Source organism: Hyla sarda, chromosome 5 (assembly GCF_029499605.1).
Source record: "Hyla sarda isolate aHylSar1 chromosome 5, aHylSar1.hap1, whole genome shotgun sequence".
Taxonomy (NCBI): Eukaryota; Metazoa; Chordata; class Amphibia; order Anura; family Hylidae; genus Hyla; species Hyla sarda.
Window position 1 is genome coordinate 221,086,020 of NC_079193.1, and position 13,877 is coordinate 221,099,896.

General features: G+C 41.4%; 1 protein-coding gene across 2 annotated transcripts in view; it reads right to left on the reverse strand.

The window, feature by feature from the left end:
• Positions 1-13,877, reverse strand: part of ELOVL2 (ELOVL fatty acid elongase 2) — a 174,146-nt gene that overhangs the window by 16,198 nt on the left and 144,071 nt on the right. For both annotated transcript variants that reach the window (XM_056521164.1, XM_056521163.1), the window contains exon 7: positions 602-736. In XM_056521164.1, coding sequence (XP_056377139.1) covers positions 602-736 — 135 coding nt within the window. The remainder of the gene's footprint in view (positions 1-601; positions 737-13,877) is intronic.

Below are 13,877 nucleotides of genomic sequence, written 5' to 3' on the forward strand. Positions count from 1 at the left end.
TTACGCTTGCATTGATGTGCCATCCTGGATGAGCTGCACTACCTGAACCACTTGTGTGGGTTGTAGACTCAGTATCATGCTACCACTAGAGTGAAAGCACCGCCAGCATTTAAAAGTGACCAAAACATCAGCCAGGAAGCATGAGAAGTGGTCTGTGGTCACCACCTGCAGAACCATTTCTTTATTGCGGGTGTCTTGCTAATTGCCTATAATTTCCACCTGTTTTCTGTTCCATTTGCACAAAAGCATGTGAAATTGATTGTCAATCAGTGTTGCTTCCTGAGTGGACAGTGTGATTGACTTGGAGTTACATTGTGTTGTTTAAGTGTTCCCTTTATATTTTTGAGCAGTGTATCACACCCCTTTCATAGGTTCTGTTATATTTACTTCACCTGCAATAACCAAAAATCCAGAATACACTGTCAAGGTAACTGTAGAGGCTTCTGCTTTATTGTGTTACTGCAGTAGATCTAGGAACCAGCTAAATGTTAAGATTTGGATGTTTTTGTAACCTTAGTTCTGGGAAAATCCAAATCATGGATTGCGCAGATTGCAGTACAAAATACATAAGGTATACATGCTGTCCTACTGAATAACTTACCTTTAGATAGAAGTTTACAAATAATATGACCAATGTAGTCATATATGAGGACTGAAATATTAGACAGCCGAAAGGAAACCCACAAGGCTTAACCACTGCACTCAGGGTGTGTGAAATGGTGAGTATGAACTGGATCTAGAAGAAAAGACAAACAAAAAGCCAGAGGTAATTATTGTATTTCTATTGTATAGTTATATAGTTGAGTCTGGGTATGAATTGTTGACTTTTGACTTATCTAATAAGTGTCCGTTCACACGTACAATATCTACTGCATTTTTTCTGCAGCTGATTTTGCAACCTATTGACTTCAAATGGGTGGTAAAATCAGCTGCGGAAAATATGCAGCTGATACTGTACAATTGAACGTACCTTAAAAAGGGGTACTCTGGTGAAATATATATATATTTTTTTTAAATCAACTGGTACTAGAAAGTTACAGATTAGTAAATTACTTCTATTTAAAAATAGTCAATTCAAATTATTTACATTTTACAGGTAAATTTTTTTGCTTTTCTGTGATTTTTTTTTGTGCCCTATTGGTAATTAAATATTAATTATTGTAAAGTTGAGCTTACTGCTCATTGAATTATGTAATGTAACTGTCCAAAAGGCAATAAACAGGAACTATTCATGGTTAACGGGAAGTTACAAGTGGTTTGTTACATGTTAGGAAGTATTAGGTGGTGGGGCACACAATCCCTGTCTACCTATTGAATTAATCACTTTGTGTGTCCTACAGTTAATGAATATATGGGTTTGAAATGGCTCAGTGATGTCTGAATACTATTAGGCTGGGAAAACACTTGGTGTATTTGTCAAACACCCCAAAAAATGGGGTGAACAAATGTTTGTTTTTAAAAATTGCAGCATGCTGAGGGTATGGTGTGTTTTCAAGACATTTTGGCATTTTTCCTTCTATAGACTGTGTAATTTTGGTGTATTTCTTGTATTTTTTTCCCTGTAATTCTTCAATAGAAATCCTTCAGTCACATGATGAAAGAATCAAAAGGATTGTAATGAGAAAAAAAAAGCACAGGGGATAAAATGCCTATACCTATACACATTTTTTGGGGGGAAAACGCCACAAAAACTACCGTAGTTGAACAAAAGAGGGGGTAGTTTTTGTGATGCAAAACAAAATCCTGCCTGATACTGACACTAAACATAAAAAACAAAACAAAATAAAAAAAATCCACATTTTCTCTTGAATTAAGGATAACTAATTCTAATCAGTGAACCTCACCATTTGTGAAGAGGAAAATGGCAAGAAATGGGGGGGGGGTAGAATTTATTATTGGTTTTTGTATACATTTTGGTGTATACTTTTCAAATTTTTTCCATATGGCATTTTGTGCAAAAGTTTTTGGAATTTTTAACATCCCTGTATGTCAAGTGATTGATTTTTTTTTTTTTTTCACAATTACCTGGTAGATGTTTTTTTTTTCTGGTTGTGCATGCAGTGATCAGAAATTTGAGGTTTGTTAAAATGTGCAAAAATACAACACAAATGGTCCAAGATTGCCAAATCTATACTCCCTCAAGCATAGCTCTGGAAAAAAAGGCTTTCTTACACGGTTTTAATCTAACAGCCTTCTTTGGTGTACTTACACAAAATTTAGCATACATTGTGCAAACTTTTAATAAACTTCCTTTCACCTTCACGAAATACAATGAAAAGAGAATGGGTAGACTGGGTTAAGATGAAAGAGGCAACAACTACTCAAATAACCACTTGTTACAACCAAGGTATGCAGAATACCATCTATAAACGCAAAACACTTCGAACTTTGAAGCAGATGGGCTACAGCAGCAGAAGACCACTTCTTTCAGCTAAGAACAGGCAGCTGAGGCTACAATTCCAACAGGCTCACCAAAATTGGACAATGGAAGACTGGAAAAACGTTGCCTTGTCAGATAAGTCTTCAGCTGCAACTTTCAGATGGCAGGGTCAGAATTTGATTTAACCCCTTAAGGACCAAGCCCATTTTCACCTTAAGGACCGGAGCGTTTTTTGCACATCTGACCACTGTCATTTTAAGCATTAATAACTCTTAGATGCTTTTACTTTTCATTCTGATTCCGAGTTTTTTCGTGACATATTCTACATTTCAAACACATGTTATGTTGGCATCATAAAGTTGACATGTTTTTACTTTTGGAAGACATCAGAGGGCTTCAAAGTTCAGCAGCAATTTTCAAATTTCTCACAACATTTTCAAAATCAGAATTTTTCAATGACCAGTTCAGTTTTGAAATGGATTTGAATGGCCTTTATATTAGAAATACCCCACAAATGACCGCATTATAAAAACTACACCTCTCAAACTATTCAAAATGACATTCAGGAAGTGTGTTAACCCTTTAGGTGTTTCACAGGAATAGCAGCAAAGTGAAGGAGAAAATTCAAAATCTTCATTTTTTACACTCGCATGTTCTTGTAGACCAATTTTTGAATTTTTACAAGGGGTAATATGAAAAATAGCCCCACAAAATTTGTAATCGAATTTCTCTCGAGTAAGGAAATACCTCATATGTGTATGTCAAGTGTTCGGCGGGCACAGTAGAGGGCTCCGAAGGGAAGGTGCAACAATGGGATTTTGGAGAGTGAATTTTGCTGAAATGGTTATTGGGAGGCATGTCACATTTAGGAAGCCCCTATAGTGCCAGAACCAAAACAGCAGAAACCCCCCCACATGGCATACTATTTTGGAAACGACATACCTCAAGGCACGTAACAAGGGGTTCAGTGAGCCTTAACACCCCACAGGTGTTTGACGACTTTTCGTAAGTCGAATGTGTAAATGAATAACATTTTTTTTCACTTAAAGGGGTATTCCAGGAATTTTTTTTATTTGACTATGCTACAGGGGCTGTAAAGTTGGTGTAGTTCATAATATAGTGTCTGTACCTGTGTGTGACTGTTTTCTCACAATTCTTCTGTGATTTTCACCCCACTATTTATTTTTAACAGCATATAAAATGACTTGTCTCAGATTTTTCCCAGCTTGCAATGCAGCCGAGACCTGACTCACTAGTCAGCTGATGACAGGGAGCCTGTCTGCTTCAATGGGTGGAGCGATCGCTTGGTGGGAGAGGGATCAATCTGCAACTAATGCAACTGCTGTAGTTATCCTGATTGAAAACCACAGGTCTTTGAATGGATGCAGCTCATTTATGTTTCAATGGGTGGGGTGGCTGATGTGTGGGAGGGAAGAAAATGGAATTGTGGGATTTGTAGTAAAAAAAAGAAAAGTCAAACAGGAAATACAAGTTCACAAAAAGCTAGCCACAGTATTATGGTAATCTCATGACACAGCCATTTAGCCGCAAGACAAGCGCAGATCCTTCTTAAGTATGTCCATCACTGTCTGCCAGGTACGTACTAAAATCACCTTATGGTGGATAACCCCTTTAAGTGCATTTTTCCCCCCAAATTTACAATTTTTACAAATGGTAATGGGAGAAAATGCCCCCAAAATTTGTAACCCCATCTCTTCTGAGTATGGAAATACCCCATGTTAGGACGTAAAATGCTCTGCGGGCGAACTACAATGCTCAGAAAAGCAGGAGTCACATTTGGCTTTTGGAAAGCAAATTTTGCTGAAATGGTTTTTGGGGGGCATGTCACATTTAGGAAGCCCCTATGGTGCAAGAACAGCCAAAAAAAATACCACATGGCATACTATTTTGGAAACTACACCCCTCAAGGCACGTAACAAGGGGTACAGTGAGCCTTAACACCTCACAGGTGTTTGACGACTTTTTGTTAAATTTGGATGTGTAAATGAAAAAGAATTAGTTTTTCACAAAAATGCAGTTTTTTTGCCAAATTTTAAATTTTAACAAGGGGTAATAGGAGAAAATGACCCCCAATATTTGCAACCCCATTTCTTCTGAGTATGGAAATACCCCATGTGTGGACGTCAAGTGCTCTGCTGGCGAACTACAATGCTCAGAAGAGGAGCAGCGCCATTGAGCTTTTGGAGAGAGAATTAGTTTGAAATGGAAGTCAGGGGGCCATGTGCGTTTTACAAAGCCCCCCGTGGTGCAAAAACAGTGGACCTCCCACATGTGGAAAGGAAGGATTGTCCGGCACCAGGTATGCTCTAAAAGATTGCTTTTATTCATGCCATAGCAAGGAAACAGACATCACAGGACTGTAGTAACCTGACGCGTTTCGCTCTCTCTTGAGCTTAAACGTAGACTAAGTTCAACAGACCAACATGCAAATTTAAAATAGAGACTCAATGGTCACATGATAAAATACCTGACATGGGTAGCAATTGTAAAAACCCGGCATGGATATCATCTGTTAGTATTACAGAATGGATTGGATCCTTCCACTAGTGCGTTATTTACTGTGTGTTTATCCTATGAGTGTGAATATGCTCTAAACATTATGTGCAAAGATGGACAGGTATATACATACGACTACATGCACATAGTAGGTTACGGTATGTTGGTATCATGCATGTATAGGACAATAGTAGAATGGAATAATCAACCTCATTGACTAAATAACTCGGGAACCTGCGTACATGTATGTATATATTAAAACTACATGCATAAAATGGATTACGGCATGTTAATATCACACATGCACAGGTAAATAATAGAATAGAATAAGCAACCTCATTATATGTATAGCTCGGAGACCTACGTGCATGTATATATATACTAAAAGATGATATATATGCCATGAATGAATAGATGTACATCACTAAAAAATGATACAATGCACAATTTACTCTGATTTAGATTACATATATATCCATTGCGTATTAATACTATAATTTTCAGTAACCACACTCTAATAGGTATCAAAACACACTAGGCGGAATCACCCTCCTAACACTCGCACCAAGAAAAATAATTGGTCTACCAAAAGTATATAAATAATAAATAATAAGGGGCTACGACGCTAAGGGCATCCGGGGAGGCATAAAACGCTAGACTATATTCCTATGTGCAGGTCATAATTAAATCTAAGCGTTTATTCATTCCCCGCGGGTATCTGGTATCCAAAAGAAATATCCAATATGTTTCTCTATTGAAGAGGCGTTTTCTCGCATCTCCTCCTTATACCTATTTTAACTCTTTCTATACCAGACACCCGCAGGGAGTCCAACTCCCCCGCGTGCACATCCCGAAAATGGTGTGATAACATGGAAATGCCTACCCCTTCACTCCTACTGTCGGAGATATGTCTCCTGATTCTTGTTTTAAGGGTATTGGTAGTGCACCCTACATATTGCATGTTACACTTGGTGCATGTGGCCACATAAACTAGCATAGTGGTATTGCAGTTGATGTATTCACGTAATTGATATGATTTTTTTAGTTATATTTACATGTAATACATCGGTTGTGACCACAACCCCAATTCCCTACAATATCCAGCCACTTACCCTGTTTAATTTTATCCTTTGTCTTGTATTCTACTTTTTTAGAATTGAATAGACTTGGTGATAGGGAGGAGCCCAATGAGGGTGCTTTTCTAGAGACCGCCATGATGCCCTCTTTAACCACCTCCCTCAGTATTGGGTCTCCCTCTAGAACTGGTGTATACTTATTGAATATATTTTTAATTTGGGCAAATTGCGCACTGTATGTGGTGACAAAAAATGCTCTTTTTTGTTTATTTTTGGCATTTTGTGAACTATTTGCCCTTTTTCTTTTCCCAGTATATTTGATCAATTGCTCTCTATTAATGCCTTCTACTCTTTCCTGAGCCTTATTAAGACAGTCCTCTGTATAGCCTCTTCTGGAAAATCTACTTTTAAGCTCTCCTATCTTTTTCCCATTGTACAGGATCAGAGCAGTTCCTCTTGGTCCTGCACATCTCCCCAAAGGGGATATTCTGGACCACATGCTTTGGGTGGCAGGAGGATGCCATAAGGACTGAATTTGTTGCCGTCTCCTTTCTGTAGGGGACGACAACAATCTTAGACTCTCTGCTGGATAGGGAGATGTCCAAAAAATTTACTGAGGTGCTACTAAACTGAGCTGTAAATTTAAGATTTAAATGATTATTATTAATATAAGAGACGAACTCAAAAAAACGACATTCTGTGCTCCCCCAAATAATCAGTAAGTCATCTATATAACGCCCTATCCAGCAGATGTTCTCGAAAAAAGGGTTACTGGGTGTAAACAAAAATTGCTGCTCCCAATAAAACATGAAAATGTTTGCAAAGGAGGGTGAGTATTTGGCACCCATAGACGCTCCCCGGGTCTGAAGGAAGAAATCGCCATGAAACATAAAATAATTGTGCTGCAACAAAAATTCTGTAACCATGACGATAAATTCCTTCAGACCCGGGGAGTAACTGCTATATTGATCCAAGTGACATGCCAGGGCAGTAAGACCCGCATCCCATGGGATGGATGGATATAATCCCACTACATCACAGGTAGCCCAAGACATAAGTTCACTCCACTCTTTCTGATCCAGAATATTAATGACATGTTTGGTGTCCTGTAAAAAAGTGGGCGTGACTTTTGTGAGGGGTTGCAAATAGTGCTCCACCCACTCCCCAAGGCGCTCAGTGACCGATCCTATACCTGCCACGATCGGTCTAAGGGGAGATGGAAATACCCCTTTATGCACCTTGGGGAGTGAGTGAAACACAGGAACTACTGGGGCCTCTACATATAGATATTCTGCCAACTTACTACTGAGAACACCCATAGCAACACCCTCTTCCAAAACTCTTTTTAGCTTAGTTTGAATTGTTTTTGTTGGATCGCTAGTAAGTTTCCTATAGGTATCACCGTCTGAAAGGAGCTCTATGTTTAACTGTTTATACAGATCAGAATCAAGCACTATCACATTACCCCCCTTGTCTGCATTACGTGTGACAATATAGTTATTCTCGCTCAGTTGTTTTAGTGCCATCCTTTCTCCTTTGTTCAAATTATCAGGTGTATGTTTAGACACTATTTTTTCATGCAAGTGCACAAGGTCCCTCTCCACCAACTCCTGGAATCTATCCAGGGCCTCCGATCGGGAGGCCACAGGATAGAACCCAGGGTTGGTGGAGTGAAACGGAACATCCAATGTGTCGTTAACCACATAATTCTCACATTGTAAACTGCGCAAATGTACCATATTCATCTGATCTTTAAAGTCCATACTCATACACAAGTCCAACTGTTGTAATGGTGAGGGTGCCACTTCCAAACTTGCTAGCTGGTTATCATCTTCTAATGAAAAAAAGTGTCTCTGTAATGTTAATCCTCGTGCTAGTCTATTGACATCCAGCAAGGTGTTAAATAAATTAAATGTGCAAGTAGGTACAAAGTTCAGTCCTTTGCTCAGCAGGGTAATTTGGGGAGTAGTGAGGGTACACGCAGATAAATTTATAACTGTGCTCACCTCGGAGTGAGGAGTGACCTCAAAACTTATCTCTTGCCTCCGATGTCGGCGGCTGGCCCTCCTGGTTTTTCGTCTCCTTTTTGGCCCCATCGGTTTTTTGGAGCCGCACTTTGCTCCATGTTTCTATTCACTTTGGTGTCAGTATTCGTTGCTGAAAATCCCACCTCTTGTGGGCCTCCTGTTTCAGAAAAGCTCACTCTTCTGGGGGATTTTGAGCTTGGTCTGCGTCTGCGCCTAGACTTGGAGCGTGGAGTGCGCAAGATGGATTTCGGGGTATCACCTTGCGCCTCTCTATGAAGGTGCCAAGAAAAAACTTGATCATTATTGTAATCCTCCGTATCTCTGCGGAATTTCGTTTTTTTGATCTCCATGATATTACTTTCCACTAGATCCAATTTTTTGAGGATACTTTGTTCCAACTTGGCAAACTCTTCATGATTCTTATATGGCAATAGTGATTCTTTTAGTGTGTCTAGCTCCTTTTGCATGGTTTGCAGCTCTGATTCCTCTTCTTCAATGATATAGGATATCAGTTTCGCAGAGCAATCCAGGAGAGCCAAATCCCATTTGTTAATAAATTTCTGGGAATAGTTCTTGACTGGTCTTTTTTTCAGCCTTAGACCACGTGGGACCAAGCTTTTTTCTAGGTACGTGGTTAAGGTTTGGTGATCCCACCATGTTCTCAATTCTTTTATCATGAGGTCCTCCATCTGCCGGGTTAAAGTCAGCATGTCTGGGGGGGCTACATTCATAGCAGGTGCAGCAAAATCTTGGAACACCGAGCGTGCCTTTGTTGCTCGGTCTGGACCCAATACTTGTCGGTCTCCCAGTGCCGCTTGACTTTGTAGCTCTCCCCCTCCTGTGAAGGATGTTTCCATGATTAGTGCTTGGCGTAGGTGTGTAGCTCCTCCACAGCTATGGGAGCAGGACGATCGGGAAACAGTAAACGTCCAAATGCAATGGTGTCCGCTCACCTCCGGAGCCAAATCTCCGACACACCTGTGCTATCACGGACCCGCCGGTCCCGCCCCGGCTTCAACAGCGTATGGAAAGGAAGGATTGTCCGGAACCAGGTATGCTCTAAAAGATTGCTTTTATTCATGTCATAGCAAGGAAACAGACATCACAGGACTGTAGTAATCTGACGCGTTTCGCTCTCTCTTGAGCTTAAATATACGCTGTTGAAGCCGGGGCGGGACCGGCGGGTCCGTGACAGCACAGGTGTGTCGGAGATTTGGCTCTGGAGGTGAGCGGACACCATTGCATTTGGACCTCCCACATGTGACCCCATTTTGGAAACTACACCCCTCACAGAATTTAATAAGGGGTGCAGTGAATATTTACACCCCACTGACGTCTGACAGATCTTTCAAACAGTGGGCTGTGCAAATGAAAAATTACAGTTTTTATTTTCACAGACCACTTTTCCAAAAATCTGTTGGACACCTGTGGGGCGTAAATGCTCATTGTACCCCTTATTACATTACATGAGGGGTGTAATTTCCAAAATGGGGTCACATGTGAGGGGGGTCCATTGTTCTGGCACTATGGGGGCTTTGTAAACACACGTGGCCTTCAATTCCGGACAAATTTTCTCTTCAAAAGCCCAATGGCGCTCCTTCTCTTCTGAGCATTGTAGTGTGCCCGCAGAGCACTTTACATCCACATATGGGGTATGTTCTTACTCAGAAGAAATGGGGTTACAAATTTTGGGGGGCTGTTTTCCTATTGTCCCTTGTGAAAATGAAAAATTTAGGGTAACGCCAGCATTTTAGTGAATTTTCTTTGACGAATTTTCATTAAAGTTGGATGGGAAAATGAAAAACACCTGTGGGGTGTTAAGGCTCACTATACCCCTTGTTACGTTCCGTAAGGGGTGTAGTTTCCAAAATAGGGTCACAAGTGGGTATTTTTTATTTTTGTGTTTGATGTCAAAACCGCTGTAAAATCAGCCACCCCTTTGCAAATCACCAATTTAGGGCTGAATTGTACATAATGCGCTCTCACTCCTGAGCCTTGTTGTGCGTCCGCAGAGCATTTTTACGCCCACATATGGAGTATTTCCGTATTCAGGAGAAATTTTGTTACAAATTTTGGGGTTCTTTTTTTCCTTTTACCGCTTGTGAAAATAAATAGTATGGGGCAACACCAGCATTTTAGTGTAAAATGTAGAAAATGCCCCCCAAAATCTATAGTGCAATTTCTCCAGAGTACGGAAATACCCAATATGTGGCCCTAAACTGTTTCCTTGAAATATGACAGGGCATCCGAAATGAAAGAGCACCATGCACATTTGAGGACTAAATTAGGGATTGCATAGGGGTGGACATAGGGGTATTCTACGCCAGTGATTCCCAAACAGGGTGCCTCCAGCTGTTGCTAAACTCCCAGCATGCCTGGACAGTCAGTGGCTGTCCAGAAATGCTGGGAGTTGTTGTTTTGCAACAGCTGGAGGCTCTGTTTTGGAAACACCGCTGTACGATACGTTTTTCATTTTTATTGGGGGGGGGGACAGTGTAAGGGGTGTATATGTAGTGTTTTACCCTTTATTATTTGTTAGTATAGTGTAGTGTTTTTAGTGAACATTTACACTGGCGGGGGTTACGGTGAGTTTCCCGCTAGGAGTTTGCTCTGCGGCGAAAAATTTGCCGCAGCTCAAACTTGAAGCAGGAAACTCACTGTGAAACCCGCCCGTGTGAATGTACCCTGTACATTCACATGGGGGGGGGACCTCCAGCTGTTTCAAAACTACAACTCCCAGCATGTACTGACAGACCGTGCATGCTGGGAGTTGTACTTTGCAACAGCTGGAGGCACAATGGTTGGAAAACCTTCAGTTAGGTTCTGTTACCTAACTCAGTATTTTCCAACCAGTGTGCATCCAGCTGTTGCAAAACTACAACTCCCAGCATGTACTGATCGCCAAAGGAGATGTAGTTATGCAACAGCTGGAGGTACGCAACTACAACTCCCAGTATGCCGAGACAACTGTTTGCTGTTTGGGCATGCTGGGATCTGCACAGTGATCTCCAAACTGTGGCCCTCCCAGATGTTGCAAAACTACAAATCCCAGCATGCTCAGACAGCAAACTGTATAGTGGTCTCAAAGCAAAGCATCGCTGTCCTCTGCTGCTGTCGATCGCCGCCCGCTGCCGCCGATGGGTAAGTGGACCTTTGGTGCCGTTCACTGTCGGTTGCCCTGCTCTGCCCGATTTGCGGCGACCCGGAATTGCCACAAATCGCCGGTGTGAATTCAGGACTTGGGACCCCCCCCCGGGCATTTGTACGGGGTGCCTGTTGATAGATATCAGCAGTCAGCCCGGGCCGGTACAGGTACGCCCTTGGTCCTTAACCCCTTAAGGACCGGAGGTTTTTCCGTTTTTGCATTTTCGTTTTTTGCTCCTTGCCTTTAAAAAATCATAACTCTTTCAAATTTACACCTAAAAATCCATATGATGGCTTATTTTTTGCGCCACCAATTCTACTTTGTAATGACGTCAGTCATTTTGCCCAAAAATCTATGGTGAAGCGGGAAAAAAAATCATTGTGCGACAAAATTGAAAAAAAACCGCTGTTTTGTAACTTTTGGGGGCTTCCGTTTCTACGTAGTCCATTTTTCGGTAAAAATGACACCTGATATGTATTCTGTAGGTCCATACGATTAAAATGATACCCTACTTATATAGGTTTGATTTTGTCGGACTTTTGGAAAAAATCATAACTACATGCAGGAAAATTAATACGTTTAAAATTGTCATCTTCTGACCCCTATAACTTTTTTATTTTTCCGTGTATGGGGCGGTATGAGGGCTCATTTTTTGCGCCGTGATCTGAAGTTTTTAACGGTACCATTTTTGCATTGATAGGACTTATTGATCACTTTTTATTCATTTTTAAATGATATAAAAAGTGACCAAAAATGCACTATTTTGGACTTTGGAATTTTTTTGCGCGCACGCCATTGACCGAGCGGTTTAATTAATGATATATTTTTATAATTCGGACATTTCCGCACGCGGTGATACCACATATGTTTATTTTTATTTACACTGTGTTTTTTTTTTTATTGGAAAAGGGGGGTGATTCAAACTTTTAATAGGGGAGGAGTTAAATGATCTTTATTCACTTTTTTTTTTCACTTTTTTTTTGCAGTGTTATAGGTCCCATAGGGACCTATAACACTGCACACACTGATCTTCTATGCTGATCACTGGTTTCTCATAAGAAACCAGTGATCAACGATTCTGCCGCATGACTGCTCATGCCTGGATCTCAGGCACTGAGCAGTCATTCGGCGATCGGACAGCGAGGAGGCAGGAAGGGGCCCTCCCGCTGTCCTGTCAGCTGTTCGGGATGCCGCGATTAGCCGCGGCTATCCCGAACAGCCCGACTGAGCTAGCCGGGAACTTTCACTTTCACTTTTAGCCGCGCGGCTCAGCTTTGAGCGCGCGGCGCCGCGATCGGCGCTGCGCGCTATTAGAGGCGGGTCCCGGCTTCACTATGACGCCGGGTCCGCCATGATATGACGCGGGGTTACTGTGTAACCCCGCGTTATATCAGAAGAGCAGGACCAATGACGTACCGGTACGTCATTGGTCCTTAAGGGGTTAAGTACCAGGGAGCAAAGGCGTACCGGTACGCCCTTCGTCCCTAAGTGCTTAAGGACGCAGGGTTTTTCCGTTTTTGGACTTTCATTTTTACCTCGTCACCTTCAAAAAAATCATAACACTTTCAATTTTCCACATACAGACCCATATGAGGGCTTTTTTTTTTTTGCACCACCAATTGTACTTTATAATGACATCATCTCACCACAAAATTTATGGCGAAACCAGGAAAAAAAATTGGTGGGACAAAATTGAAAAGAAAAACGCAAATTTTGACCTCACTGGGCCACCAGGGTTGGTTTAAATGTCCCTTTAAAGGGTTAATAGCAGGCCTCGGCAATCACTGCATGTTGGCTATTAACGGTGGCCCCCAGACACAGGAATCAGCTGGGGGCTGGCCAGTATGGCGCGGGCTCGAGTCAGGAGCCCGCACCAAACACCTCTTGCCGTTTTAGGACGAGCCGGCTTGTCCTTAGACTGCAACCGGTTAAACAACATAAAAGCATGAATCCATCCTGCATTGTATCAACAGTTCAGGGTGGTGTAATGGGGTGGGGGACATTTTCTTGGCACACTTTGGGCCCCTTTAGTACCAACTGTGCATCATTTAAATGTAACAGCCTCCCTGAGTATTGTTGCTGACAATGTCCATCCCTTTATGACCATAGTGAACCTATCTTTTGATGGCTACTTCAGGAGGATAATGCACAATGTCACAAAGCTCAAATTATAGAACACAGAATAAAGAACCAAAAAATAGTGCACTACACAGATATCATGAAGGCAAATACATCTTTATCGAAGAAATACATGTAAAAAATAGAACATAATGTTAAAAGATAGCAGGACACAGACAGTAAGGTAGGTATGGAGGACCAATAGAACATGGATATACAGTATAACATAGGAATAGCACTGCCAAGAGAAAAAAAACAAGTTAACTAGCTTTTGTATTCACAAGAGACATGGGGAGTGGGGGGGGGGGGGGGGTGGTATTTATTAATTTTGCCTGTTGAAAGTTTTTTTTTACCCTTTTTTTTGGTGGACATGCACCAAATTTATCATTTGGTGCAAGTTGTTAGTAATTTTGGCTCAGATGTTGAAATCAGCTGTTCAGAGCGCCTTTTACATAGAACTTACCGCCACAGAGGACAGCGTATTTTACCCTGTAGAGCAGCCATTTCGGAGTCCCTCCTGCAGTATATCAGCAAGCGACATGAGTTATTTTCTTTTGTGGGGTTTATAGCCACCATGTGAAATTGATTTTATTTTTAACTTGAGTAGTTTTGTT